The sequence below is a fragment of the Phaseolus vulgaris genome, chromosome 1, assembly GCF_051622355.1.
Source record: "Phaseolus vulgaris cultivar YP4 chromosome 1, ASM5162235v1, whole genome shotgun sequence".
Classification (NCBI taxonomy): Eukaryota; Viridiplantae; Streptophyta; class Magnoliopsida; order Fabales; family Fabaceae; genus Phaseolus; species Phaseolus vulgaris.
The window spans coordinates 9,717,001-9,731,813 of NC_143498.1; the positions used below are offsets into that span (position 1 = coordinate 9,717,001).

The 14,813-nt window shown below is 30.9% G+C and overlaps 1 protein-coding gene across 1 annotated transcript; it reads right to left on the reverse strand.

Annotated features, from left to right (window-relative positions):
- Positions 1 to 9,900: 9,900 nt before the first annotated feature.
- On the reverse strand, positions 9,901 to 14,414 carry LOC137813475 (alcohol dehydrogenase 1). Its single transcript, XM_068615755.2, has 10 exons — positions 14,324 to 14,414; positions 13,633 to 13,769; positions 12,754 to 12,800; positions 11,421 to 11,746; positions 11,246 to 11,328; positions 11,080 to 11,155; positions 10,856 to 10,917; positions 10,640 to 10,735; positions 10,389 to 10,550; positions 9,901 to 10,248 (listed from the first exon to the last, which is right to left on the reverse strand). The coding sequence occupies exons 1-10, from the start codon at positions 14,358 to 14,360 to the stop codon at positions 10,132 to 10,134; spliced, it is 1,143 nt and encodes a 380-aa protein (XP_068471856.1). The 5' UTR covers positions 14,361 to 14,414; the 3' UTR covers positions 9,901 to 10,131.
- Between the last annotated feature and the right edge of the window lie 399 nt (positions 14,415 to 14,813).

Genomic DNA, 14,813 nt, shown 5'->3' on the forward strand with positions numbered 1-14,813 from the left:
CCCTAAAAATTCGACACAACTTAAGGTTACATGATATTTGCGCGTCTTTAAAAATCAAACTTATAAGTAAAATTATTTTATTTATTCAATAGGAATTTTGGTCCATGGATGTCATAAGGAAATTAAGTTACACTTGTAGTATGCAACTACACAATCCCTCCTTAAGGTTGAATGGCAAAAAAACTAAAATTTCTAAATGCTTGAAGTCTTATTTGAACTTATATTAAGTATATAATGCTTGAAGATGTATGCAATCAATGCCTAAGACAAGTTGGAACAACTTTAGGTGTTTTACCCTTGTACGAAATTAATGATTGTTGATTATTTGAATAGCGTAATCAATGAACAAATCAACCATGATAAAGATAAGGAAGAATAAAATAAATTTTATATTGTAAGTTTGTAACTATTATTGTTTTTGATGTAGTAATGGAAGTAGTCAGACAATTAAGCAATATGTTTTTTATTTCCTAAATAATCGAATATATCAACAAGTATACATGTTTATGCATGTGTTGAGATTATGCTAACTACGTAAAATAGTGGTGAGTTAATTAAGATCACGCAACAATGCATAAACTATTGGTTAAACCTCCATAGTTGTTCATAAGCTCATCAACACATAAGTTATTATTGACCAACAAGTAATCATTAGAACTCATATACTCATTAGCACATACACTATTTAGCACATACATGATCAATGAATAGGAAACCATAAAAGCTCATAAGCCTATTAGAGCATAAACTATTTATCGGTTAACAAATGATCATAGGAGCTAACAAAATTTGTTTAATCGTTATGGATGATCTTTTGGAATGGTTGTTGTCAACATTCGATTTCGTCCGGATAAATAAAATTTACACTAAATAAAATTTGCGAAAGAAAAAGATAAAAAAGATAAAAAATCTTTTAAATAAAAATATGTAAAAACAAAAATAAAAATAAATAAATTTTTTCCCTATTTGTAAAAAATATGAAAAATGTTACAAAATGAAAATGAAATAAAAATAAAAATAAAAACAAGCAAAAAATAAATTTTCTTATTTATTTTTTAATAAAAAAATCTTTTGCTTCCCACACCCCTATATTTCCTTTGTTCGCACTCCCTTTCTTCTTTTCATTTCTTTGTTTTTCTCTAACACCCCGTACTGTTATTTTCTGCACCTCCTCAGCCCAACTTCACTATTTTTTCTGCTCAAACTCCCTGTTTCTCTCACACACCACTACACTCCAAAAAGGTACCCACACTTTTTTCTCATTTTCCTCACTCCCTAGTTCACCCACCACCCTATAATACTACTTTTTCTGCTCAACTTCACTATTTTTTTTTTTCTGTTCAAACTTCCTGTTTCTCTCACACCACTACACTCCAAAAAAGTACCCACACTTTTTTCTCATTTTCCTCACTCCCTAGTTCACCCACCACCCTAGAATACTACTTTTTCACTCAGAAGCACTCACATCAGCTTCCAGCCTCACACTCTCACATAGGGGTGACAATGCCCACTACCAAAAAATGCGGAACGAACTTACTAATCTAGCCTTGACCCGTTTTGGCTCGTCCGTATAACCCACAGTCTGCACGAGCCAACACCAGAGCGGAACGGGTTAACCCACTGACCTGTGTAAATAAAAAAAATAATTATTCATTTTTTTTATAAAAAAACTCATATTCACCCATCATTGCAATGTGATCTTTATTTTATTTTATTTTAAAAAAATTAAATTTAATGTACTAAAAAATGAATGTTTTATTTTAATCATAGTATTAAAAGTGACAGTGGATTTAAATTTAAGTAAAGTCTTATAGTTAAAATTTGTTAATAAAAAAATAATAAAGTCTTATAGTTTCCTCCACTTTGTCTTTTCTTTTTGTCTTCAATTTGTCCATTCTCCTTTAGCCATTTTTCTCCATATTTCCTTAAATTTATGAAATTAGCACAAAATTGGAATAAATTGTTCTTATTCATCTTTTAATCCAAAAATAAGTAAAAATGTTCAAATTCCTAAATTATAGGTTGAATTATAGCCCTTATCTAGGATGTCCCACATTTCCTTTGTTGAAAAACAATGAAAAAATTACCAGAACTTAATGCAAAGGTTATAATGTTTTTAACAATGCAATCATACTGGGCTTTCTTTCCCTCAATCTCAGTCCATTGAGACCAAGATTTTTCAACAAACCCTTTATTAGTTTCATATTTTTGTATAAAAGGCCCATTTACAATAGCATATCAGATTCCTCTATAAATTGATTCAACAAAAAATTTCATTATGACTTTCCAACACAGGTAATTTACACCACAAGACATTGGTGGTTTGTTTATGGAAGCCCCCTCACCAAAAGGTAGTTTTTAAGCCATTTTAAAAAAAAATTAGGATCAAAACATGAATAACATACAATAACTTAGCCTCTTATGCCAGTTGTTAGAATAATTGGCCTAAAACAAGAGGGGGTGAATTGTTTTCAAAAAGATTTTTGCAAATACTGAAGTCAGATTGAAAACTTTAAAAAAATTAGCTAATTGATTTTTCCATTCAACCCATTATAAAAAGCACAACAAGCATATATTCAAAATATAAACTAGTTGTTACGAGATTTTAACCAATTGATTTAAACGCATAACACTGTAAAACAACAAATAAAATAGATATAAGAGTGAGACAGAAAAAGATTGCATAGGAGATTTATATTGGTTTACTCTTACACCAAGAGTTATATCCAATCCTCAGGAAACCATTGAGATTTCACTAAATCAAACATAAAAGGTTTACAAAAATAGTTAAGAGTGTTGATCTTGAACCTTACAAGTACACACAACACTCTTAACCACACAACAAGATTCAAAAACCCTATCTTAATATACTTTCAACAAAATACAGTGAAAGTATAAGGTTTGAACACACCTAGATTGTTACAAATGAAATACACTAGAAATGAAAACCCAAAAATCTTTTTTACAGAAGAAGAATGATCAATGTAATGCAAAGTTATACATCAAAATCTACCTAACCAAATATAGACACATATGCACACACAACTGCAAGTCTTCAAGACAAATTGGATTCATCAAAGCTTTTTCATCAACAATAATCACTTGCGTTTTTTTCAATAAATTTTCACATTATTATGATACCTAAGCACCAAAAAAGGTCTAGTACAATTTTTACACCACGTTCTAATATTGGGAGTTTTAGCTATAGTTACAGATCTTGAGATACTATTTATAGTTGTTGAGCAACTTTAATTCTTCTTTCATTTCCATCTTGCGTTTGTCGAGATTTGAATATGATCGTTGCATTAAATGCAACTTTGAATGCTCTTATTCTTTACACAACATCCTGGATGACTAGTAGTACACACATCCCTTAGTAGTAGAGCCTTTTGCACCATCTTATGATAAAAATGCATACTGTAAGGGGTACATAGCTAGGTCAGAGTTGAAGATAGCTTGTGTTAAAAGGTTGTTGAAGAAAAGAACTTTAGCTCGTGCTTCAAGAGATCTTGATGTTGATTTGTACTTGATTTCTTAAAAGCAAGGGCTACGTCTAGTCCCCTCAAACAACTAGCTTAAGAGCATTTCACTAAGTATTCTTCATCTCTTTAGTTACACCCAATGTTGTTACACCTTTTTAGGTACACCAAGTATTCTCTACCTGTCTAGACAAACAGTCTAATCTTCTCCTAAGATCAAGACCTCTTAATAATGAAAAAACTCTATACTCAGAGAACAATGAAAGCTCACGGGATATACTTCACAATGTGAAGGATTTACAAAGGTTTAACTCACAATCCAATCTCATAATGTCACTCTACAATATCAGATGTAGTTGTATCTAACCCTATTCTAATCACATAACCATGAATCATATTTTTGTACTCTTCAAAAGCTTGTATGTGATGCACACTTCATTATTGTGCTCTTTTTCTTCAAGGTCTTCATATAGTCTTAAAAAATGTGACCGTTGAAGCTTTGTGTTCTTCATTCTTCCATATAGCCATTAGACGCTCAATATAGAAACAATTTCTCTTATTGATCTTTGCGTGTCTAGAACATGTAAGACATTTCAAATTATTTCCTTATATTCCTCAGATGTGAACTTTAAAGCTTTGATTATATTTACTTGAATATCTGTTCAAATATGCCATGTTGTTATTCTCCTTTAATCCATTAGACACTTGAAATGGAAACTTCAGCTTTGATGCGATCTGCGTGTTCTTGAATTTATAAACCTTTCAAAATGTTTCATTAACTAAATATAATGGAATATTGAAGCTTGAACTAATTATTGACTTGAATATTTCCTTTTTTACGTTGTTTCTTCCAAGTATTAGATAAAGGAAAGTTTAAATATGTGCCTTTAATATGATGTATTATTTGTTTGTGCTTCGAATCATCTTTCTCTTTGTATATCTTCATTCACGTCCACTTAAGGATTTTTTTTTTTCGTAAAGGTTGTTTTAACCTTGAGGAACCCCTACTTTCTAGTGTTTATGCATTATGGGTGTTTACCAACCCACACCAAACTTAAAAATGTTCTTTATATTTGTGGATTCTCATGCTCACACCAAACACAAAATCCTTTTTTTTTGTGTTTAGGGGTGCTCTTACCCACACCAAACTTAGAATTATTTATTATATTCTTTATTTTGTTTTAAGGGAATCATACAAAAATAATATTTATTATTTGACTCTATGGGGTGACAAGTGTAAAGGAAATCCAACTTTAACTTTTTTTCTAGTGGTTCATAAAAGAAACAAGGTCTTGATCATATACTAACACACACATGTGTCAAGTAAAAGTAAGAATTAAACAAGACAAATTGTTTGCATAAAAAACATGAACACTCAGCAAAATTAATTCTATCACATAACTCACTTGGAATTCAAATCTTTAGATCATAACTATCAATCCTTTAGAAATAACATCACTAGTAAAAGTAGTCTCACCCAAGATCAACACATGAATTTTTGGTTTTCACCCATCTGTTTCTTTTCATGTCATTTGTTTTTTTATAGTTTTGTTTTTATGGCTGCAATTTTATTTTTTTTTGGATAGGGTTTCTGAAATGTTGTATATATTGTAAAATGATCCCATGCTTCACCCTAGTTTTTAGTTTATATTTTTTATATAGTAATATATGTGCAAAAATACTTTATTTCTACCAAATTTAATCGTTTGTACAAGCATCTTAAAGTTGTTGTGTTTTCTATTATTTTAATAACTTTGTTGTTTAGATTATAGAGTTATTGTTTAGATTATAGAGTTATTGTTGTGCGCTAGTGAAGAAGAATAATCCTCTTTTCTTTCACCCGTGTACATCCAAAATGCAAAAAATTATTTGTATTCAACTTCATTGGATGCTTAAGTTGTTTTACAGTAGCTTCATGTGACTCAGGTTGTGGATGGAAATTGTGAATTGTTGTAATTTGTAAGTCATTATCATTATTTCCATTTTTTCCTGGCAACCTATTTGCTTAGCTTCACTAAACCAGCGTTGTGCTAATGTACAATCATGTCATAACTTAAAAATTGTTTCATGATGTAACAAACTTAGTTGCAGCAAAGGAAATTGTGGAGAATAGTGGAAATAAGGAAAAGGGACACGTGGGAAGCAACAAAAGAAAGAGGTGCAATGCTCGGGCCAAAGCAAATAATTCTAAGGTGGCATGTTTTGAGTGGTCCAAGCATTAGTATTTAAGGTAGATAATGTAGAGAGAGAGAGGGGGGGGGGAGGGAGATTGTTTCTTCTTCTGTTAATTTTTCTAAACCTTACATGTATCTGGAATATTTTTTGTTGCTCTGTTTTGACTAAATAGATACATCCTTCTCGGGGTATCAATTCTTTTGTTAATTTCATATTCTTCTACTAGATACAAGAGGGTGTGTGCGTTTCTTTACTTTCCTGTAGGTACCATTGTTACATATGATAGGACGACACTGAATTTGTATATGTCGCAGTGGATTTTAAGGAGGCAGAAAATTGAGTACCTTCAAATTTTTAGTTTTTATGCAACCACTTTTCAAAGCCTCATGAATGAGATTTGTAAGGACTTTATTAGAAAAATTGTATTGGTTTTCTTTGATGACATATTAGTATACAGTTCTTCTTGGAAGAACCATTTGTTACATCTTGAATTGGTTCTTTAGTTGTTGCAAAAGCACCAGTTATATGGTCTCCAACAGGTGGATTATCTTGGTCACACAGTTTCAGGACAGGGAATAGCAATGGATAAAGACAAGGTACAAGCAGTTTTACAGTGCCCTTCCACAAAATCTTAAACAACTAAGAGGATTCCTAGGCTTGACTAGGTATTATAGAAAATGTATCAAGTCCTATGCAGTAATTGCAACTGCCTTGACATATTTACTAAAGCAAGATAGATTTCCCTGGGTCCCGGATGCTAACACAACCTTCTCCAAGCTCAAATATTCAATTACACAAGCATCAATTTTAGCCTTGCTAGAGTTTTCAAAACCTTTCACTCTAGAAATTGATGCTTCGGAAGTTGGTATCAATGCTGTTTTGAGTCAAGATCAACATCCCATTGCTTATTTTTCTAAAAAGATAACAGATATGATGCAAAGACAACCAGCTTATACAAGGGAGTTCTTTGCTATCACGGAGGCTATCACAAAATTTAAACATTATCTTCTTGGCCACAATTTCACTATAAAGACAGACTAGAAGAGTCTAAGATCACTCACTGATCAAGTTGTCCACACATTGGAATAAGAAAAATGGTTACCCAAGATGATAGGTTATGATTTCACTATTGAGTATAAACCTGGAAAAGACAATGTGGTTGTTGATTCTCTTTCTTGCTCTTTTATGATGGCAATATCTTAACCTAAACTACAATTAATTCCATAATTACAAGAATTGATTGCCCAAGATAAGCAATTAAGTGCAATTATACAACTATGTCTGTAGAACACGCCTCCCAATCCTCATTATTCAGTTTGTGATCAATTACTGTATTGGAAAGGTAGATTGGTTTTACCTAAAGGACATGAATTAGTGAAAAAAAAACTTCAAGAATTCCATAGTACATTGTTGGGTGGACATTTCTGGATTCACAGGAACCTTAAAGAGACTTGTGGCACAGTTCTATTGACAAGGTATGCAAGCTGATGTAAAAGAGTATGTGCATAATTGTTTAATCTGTCAACAAACAAAACATGATATAACTCTTCCATCCGGATTACTACAACCCTTGCCAATTCTGGAGCAAATATATATGGCCATGGATTTTATTACCAGCCTCCCCTCTTCTAATGGGCATACAATTATTATGGTGGTCATTGATAGACTTTCCAAATATGTACACTTGGCTAGTTTGAAAACTGAATTCAATAGCAAGCAAGTGGTTGAGTTCTTTGTCAAAAACATAGTCAAGTTACATGGTTTCCCCAAGTCTATAATTTTCTTATCGCGATAAAGTATTCACGAGTCAATTTTGGCAACATTCGTTTAAGCTGAGTGGTACCACCTTGAAATTAAGCACTACATACCACCCCCAAACAGATGGTCAGTCAGAGGCATTGAAAAAATGCATTGAGATGTATCTAAGGTTCTTACCTATGAAAATCCTAAGGAATGGTATAAACTATTACCATGGGCAGAATTTTGGTACAACTCTTCCCTTCAAAGCAGTATACGATAGAGAACCTCCACAACTAATTAAATATACCATTAACAACCAAGATCCCACTAATGTGAAAGACCTACTCGTTCAGAGGGATGCCACACTCAGCAAACTCAAGACAAATTTACAAAAGGCACAACAACACATGAAGAAAGAGGCAAATTAAAGAAGAAAACCAATGCAACTGGAAATTGGTGATATGGTATTGGTCAAACTTCAACCATATACACAACATTTTGTACTGCTGAGAAAGAATCAGAAGCTTAGCCTACGATATTTCATACCATTTCCTTGAGAAGATTGGAAAAGTAACTTATAAACTCCTTTGGACTTTTTTCGCAAAAATACATCCTGTCTTTCATTTCTCTCAACTAAAATTGTGTTAAGGTGATCATGCCCAGCCATATGTTCCATTATCCATTACAAATTTAGATACGAGTTCAATGTTGCAATCGAAAGCCATATTACAAACTAGGACCATCAGAAGAAATGAACATCAAGTGAAACAACATTTAATCAAGTGAGGAGGTTTAAAAGTCTGCCAAGCCACGTGGGAGGATAACATGACTCTCAAGAAAGCTTTTCCAGAATTCAAACTTGAGGACAAGGTTTCTTTTAAAGGGAATAGTGGAAATAAGGAAAAGGGACACGTGGGAAGCAACGAAAAAAAGTGGTGTCGTGCTCGGGCCAAAATAACTAATTCTAAGCTGACAAATTTTGAATGGTCCAAGCATTAGTATTTAAAGGAGAGATTGCATTGTTTCTTCTTGTGTTAAATTTTCTAAACCTTACATGTTTTTGTAATATTTTTTTTGTTCCTCTGTTTTGAGGAAATAGATACGTCTTTCTTGGGGTATCAATTATTTTGTTATTTTCATATTCTTCTACTAGATACAAGAGGGTGAGTGTGTTTCTTTACTTTCCTGCACGTACCACTGTTACACATGATTGGACGACATCGAATTTGTATATGTCGTAGTGGATTTTAAAAATGTTGAAAATTGAATACCTTCAAATTTTTAGTTTCTATGCAATATATATTTCTTTTTAATTTTGGGTTCTGAGTGGAATTATTCATAGGTATTTTGTCAAGAAACTCATGCATGTATATTGTTTTTTTTTTACTAAATTCTTATCTAATTGTAAAATGAAGAGAAAATTATTTATATTTTTTTAAAATTGTAAGTTTTTAACTATCACTATTGTATTTGTAATCAAGGTAACTAGTAAAAAGGAAACTCTTATGTAAATAATGCTAAATATGATATTTTATGCTGGAAAATTAAAGATTCCACGTCGGAGTCCTAGAGGGATGAACTTTGTTTGCAATGTAAGTCCCATGAACATGTGGTCGAAGACTTGTTTAGATGGACAAAACAAAACTTAGAAGATGTTACTAAATGTTAAAGATAAGGTAGTCAAGATGAAAATATTGTAGGATCAAGTGGAAGAACTTTGAAAATGAATGAACGAACATGTTTTCTTTATTATTATAAGTTATGTATATTTTAATTATTTTATTAGTAATTATGTGATTAAATTAAATTATTTACCATTCACTTAATATATATCACCTAATATTATATATTCTAGTTAAATAGGTTAAAAAAAGGTGATATGATGTGGAAAGGTGATCAAATTAGAATATGCAACCTTTAGAGTTACATAGTTTATCATTTATTTTGAATTCTTGTATATTTTTTGGATTAGTTGTATAGTGACTTTTGTTTGTAGTATTTTATTTTAATTAATTTATATTATTTAACAAGGAGACATGATAAATATATTTTTATTAAACAAATTGTTATATATACATATATATTGTATAAATAAAGGTGTTACAAAAAATTCATAGTATAAGTTGATAGAAAAGTAAATCGTGACTTTTCCAAACATACCATGCTTTGTTTAGCACCTTGTGTTTCCAAAAGGTTAAGCAATTTTGAACTTTCTCTTCCACCTTATCAAAGTCAGCTTTTGTATGTCATCCACATATATTTTGTAACCAAAGTATTTTCCGAAATTGTTACTGTAAATTTTTACCTTATTTTCTGTTTACGTTTTAGTTCTTTTCTTAAACTAACCACCTTTTTTTTCAATCATTTTTATACTACAATTATTTTTTAATAATCTTAGATTTGAACCAAAAATAAAAAATTAATTTATCTTATAATATATGACAATATATATATATATATATATATATATTTAATGCTTAAATAAAAACAAAGTTACACTCTACTGTTAATATAAAATATAATTATATTGCAGAAAATACAACAAAGTTACAAGACACACCATTCGCAAAAGAAGTCACAGAGGCAGGACAATATCCAAGAAAGTCATCATCATCACCTCTTTACACACTCATATGGCACAGATTCAACAAGAGAATTACGTGCCAATTTTATTCTTCAACTCTCTTTTATCACATTACAGACAAACACTGTTCTCATAGCAGAGAACATAATTGATTCACTCTTCCATGCAGATGAGACACCTTATACCCTCCCCTCTCAGCATAAGGTCAAATGCCTTGTTGATCTCTGAGAATGGCACAGTGTGAGTGATAAATTTGTCCAGTTCCAGCTCCTGCATTATTATTAAAACCATTTGTCATTTCATACAGAAATTATTAAACAATCTTGAACTTACTAATTCATATAACTAAATGTGATTAATTTACTTATGAAATAAAAAACTTGAAGTGCCAGACATTAAAGTATGATTACCTTGTTGAGGTACTTCTCCACAACAGAAGGAATATCAGTGCGGGGTTTGTAGTGGCCATAGAAGGTACCCTTGAGAGTTCTTCCTTCCATGAACTTCATAGGATGAGTTTTGAATTCAGCATCCTTCTTTGGAACACTAACAAGTACAGCAACACCCCAACCCTGAGAACAAGCAATTGAAGTTCATGTTTAATACTTGATACAGATGTAGCTAGAAACAAGAATAATATCTCTGGGGTTAGGAAAAATACATCATGAGTGCATTCAAGTGCTGAGATCGAAGCTTGGATGTTTCCAGTGCATTCAATAGCACGATCTACTCCTCCATCAGTCATTTCAGCAATTACCTTAGTGATATAGCAAGAAAGAGAATTAGTTCCCTTGGATTTAACTAAATTACAGTGTACACAATATAGAATATTTAAATGAAGTAAAATGAATGAAAGTGGAACTACTTATGAACTAACCTCTTGAACTGGCTTGTTATGCTCTTTGGGGTTCACAAATTCAGTGACCCCAAATTGTTTGGCTGACCAAGAATAGCAATGTAATTAGACATTAAATGAACAAAATTCTGGTGTGTGTGTTTTTTACTATTCTCTATCAATAATTCTTTAATGCACTTGTCAAGGTAAAGCTCTGATATTGATCAAAGAATAATATCACAAACACTTAAAAGACATGAATCTACCTTGTTCAAATCGACTAGGAAGTAAATCAACCCCAATGATTCTCGATGCACCAGAAACCCTTGCTCCTTCACAGGCCTAGAATGCAAAGTACAAGGTTAGAAAACTGTAGTCATTATAGTATCTTAATTTATTGCAGGAAAAATCAGTGAAGGGTATATCACATACAGCAAGACCAACAGCTCCTAAACCAAAGACAGCAACAGTATCATTAGGCTTTGGTTTTGCAACATTTACAGTAGCACCAAAACCTGCATGTACAAAATTGATGCATACATTAAAAAAATCTAGATTGTTCTGTTAGCAGCATGATGACTTGAAAGAGTAGATTTATGTGGCAAACCTGTGCAAAATCCACAACTGACAACACAAACTTTGTCAAGTGGAGCAGCAGGGTTGATCTTGGCAACACAGCCAGCATGAAGAACAGTGTATTCACTGAATGTAGAGGTTCCCAGAAAGTGGTAAATGGGTTGTCCATTTTTGGAGAACCTTGTTTTGCCATCACTCAGCATAACTCCTCTGTCACTGTTGATCCTTAGCACTTCACACAGGTTGCTCTCTTCTGACTTGCAGTATTTGCATTCCCCACACTCCCCAGTGAATATTGGGAGTGCATGATCTCCTGGTTTCAGATGGGTCACTCCCTCGCCCACGCTCTCCACAATCCTAGTTCATTCATTCACATAACCACCATTAAAAGTTTTTAAGGTTGAAAAAATTGTCCAAACATAAATTTTAAGTGTTGATTTTTGGTTCATTGTTAAACATTTTAGATCAATGAAATTGGAGGAATTATGCATAGTTTCCCGAGCCAATTAAGCCAACAAGATCTGAATAGAAGTTTGTGATCCATGTGTAGTTAATAATAGGAAAATGTTACTTTCACAATTAAAAATTAAAAATTGAAAAATATTTTATTTACAAATTTACTCAATATAATTTTAAAATTGTTTTATTTTGTAAAAAACTTATTTCTCTTTCTCCTCTAATGATAATATGATTTATGGTTGTGATGACTCTTAATAATATTCAAACTCGAAAAATATCAGAATCTGCAAATGTCAGAAAATTACAAAATTAGGATGACGTTTGCAAACAAATACACCACAACATATAATTTATATTTTTACTTACTGAAATCATGTTTACTAATTATGACTTCTACTTATGTTTGAAAAGTATGAATTTGGTTTATTTTTTTATAATGAAGTTATAATCAGAAATTGAACTTGATAAATAGGACTTAATAAATAATAAAATTGTATGAAATAAAATCGTATTTACTAAATATGATATATGTTGAATGAAAAATAAAAAATTAAAATAATGTTATAGAACATGAGTTTTCAAGAAATAGTACTTTTAAAAAATACGGTTTACTTTTTTTTATAATTTTATCATTTAAATAATTCTTTTGATAAACTACACCATATTGCTAAATTGTCGTGATAAATCTTAACTCCTATTCTTGTCGAATAATCAAAATTAGCAAATTTTTATTAATGGGAAAACTTTTATGCATGTTAATGTCATGTGTGATTTTTATGTCTCTACAAGATTATTTTGGAATATTTAATGGTATTACTCAGTCAAATAATAAGTTTTAAAGTGGAATTATTTCCGTATTTAATAAATTATCACTTGAAAAATTGTGTTCACCGAATGGAACATACCCTGAAGCTTCATGACCTAATATTCGAGGAAACAGCGGATTCTGACCCTGAAAACCAAAAACGACAAAACATAAATACCAGCACACAGAAACATCCACACTCAATTCATAACTTGTAAAGTATTTATGAATAAAATATTTTTAATAAAATCAATAAAAATATACACAATTTTTTTTAAAATTAAATTCATCTTAATATTTAAAATTATATATCAAGATAATGAATAGGTTCATAAAATTATTACACTATCTTAACATAAAATTTTAGATGCGGAAACCAAATCCTAGATAATAAAAAATATTTTTGTTTTGTTTTAAAATTGAAATGTAAGTTTTATGAAATCTTTGTACTAAAGTAAAAATGATAAGAATATACTAAAAGTAAAAACTCATATTATATAAACAAGTTTTGAGTGAAGGAATATCCTAATCATTGAAGCCTATAAAGTAGCTTTTGAGAGGGTGTGTCCAACATAACACTCCTAATAATGATGCTTTGCATGTGTCGATTTTCCCCGTTTCTAAACCAACCCCACCATCAAAGATTGCCTCTCAAAACCAAACCAATATCTTACAAAAATATATTAAAAAAACTCTTTTTTATTATAGAAGCCAAATAACCATTCAAGTCACAGTGAAAATTATTTTAAAAAATTAAATCGCATTAAAAAAATTATATTGAGTTATATAGTAGTATTTTGAAAAGAGAAATCATACTTGACAACAAGCTCGAATATATAACCTCTAATTGATGATCATATCATACAAAATTAAAATTTAAGAAAAAAAAATTATTATATACTGAAATAAGATTTTCAATGTATCATTAAAACATTTTTCATTTTAATGGAAAAGAGAAATGATGTTAAGAAAGAGATACCTTAACATCCCACCAGTAAACATCAGTACGGCAAAGGGAGTTGAAGAGGATTTTCAAACGCACTTCTCCTTTCCCTGGTGGTGCCACTTCTATGTTCTCTATCGACAGTGGCTTCTCTGGTTCCCATGCCACTGCAGCTGCATTTCACACCAAACACAACATTTTTTACTAATTTCTCATTGTTTTTCCCTTCTTTATCAATGTCTGAAACAACCTTTTGAGTCATGTTTCAACTGAAACTTTGATCAACTGTAATATGTGAGGAGTAATGTCTGGTGTATAATTATAAGTAAAATTGGTATTTCAGGCTTTAATCTTTTGGTATGGTTTCTTCAGTTTCATTATATAATAAATATTACTCTATCTTTTTATGGTATCAGTATTAGGATTAGGATGACAGATAATCCTTGATTAACAGAATATAATGCACTTTTTACAATATTCTTTAGAAAAATCACACACACATATATATATATAATGATTTTTAATTAGTTGACAGTATATAAACATTCTAAAATCAATAATAAATCAAAAGTAATATGAAACCGTTAATTCAATTAAAAGGGCAAGATTAAAAAAAATAAACAAAAGTAATGATTATTTTCCCATATTATTTTGGTTACAAGAAAAATGAGAAGCCTAACTTTACTCACAGAAGCACATTTAGGAAAGAGAGATGGAAATGGCTCACCTCTGCACTTGATGACCTTACCAGCAGTAGCAGACATGGCTACAAGTTTTTTGAAAGAGGAATTAATTAACTATTGATAAGTTAATGCGATGATTCTGCATTGAAGATGGATGCACTATTTATAGTGGAAAAAGTTGGAATTTTGTACGAAAAATGACTATATATTGAAAGGAATGTGCATTATAGAAGACAATTTGTTGGCCCACAAAGCTGTAAGAATGGATAAGAACTTCAGGGACAATTCTCTATAATTATGTTCCATACAAATTATTAGAAAGGGCCATTATTTGGTATGGCACACTTGTTTTGGAAATTTAACTAAAGTTTAAAATTGATGAGTTTAAAAAATATTTAAGCATGTTTTAAAAAATCATGCAAATCAAATTTATTTAAAGTATAAAATCATAGTTTATTTATACACTTTAAATCAATCTAATTTAGAGTTGAAAGAGTTAAACATATTTTTCGTTCATATACTAAATTTTAGATG

Bases quoted from the DNA above. Each gene is read 5' to 3' on its own strand.
- LOC137813475 (XM_068615755.2), bottom strand. From the start codon at position 14,360: ATGTCTGCTACTGCTGGTAAGGTCATCAAGTGCAGAG. The intron at 11,156-11,245 runs GTATGTGATATA...TTTGCATTCTAG, and splicing joins TAGGAGCTGTTGGTCTTGCT to GCCTGTGAAGGAGCAAGGGT. The intron at 10,918-11,079 runs GTAGATTCATGT...ATTCTTGGTCAG, and splicing joins TCCTAGTCGATTTGAACAAG to CCAAACAATTTGGGGTCACT.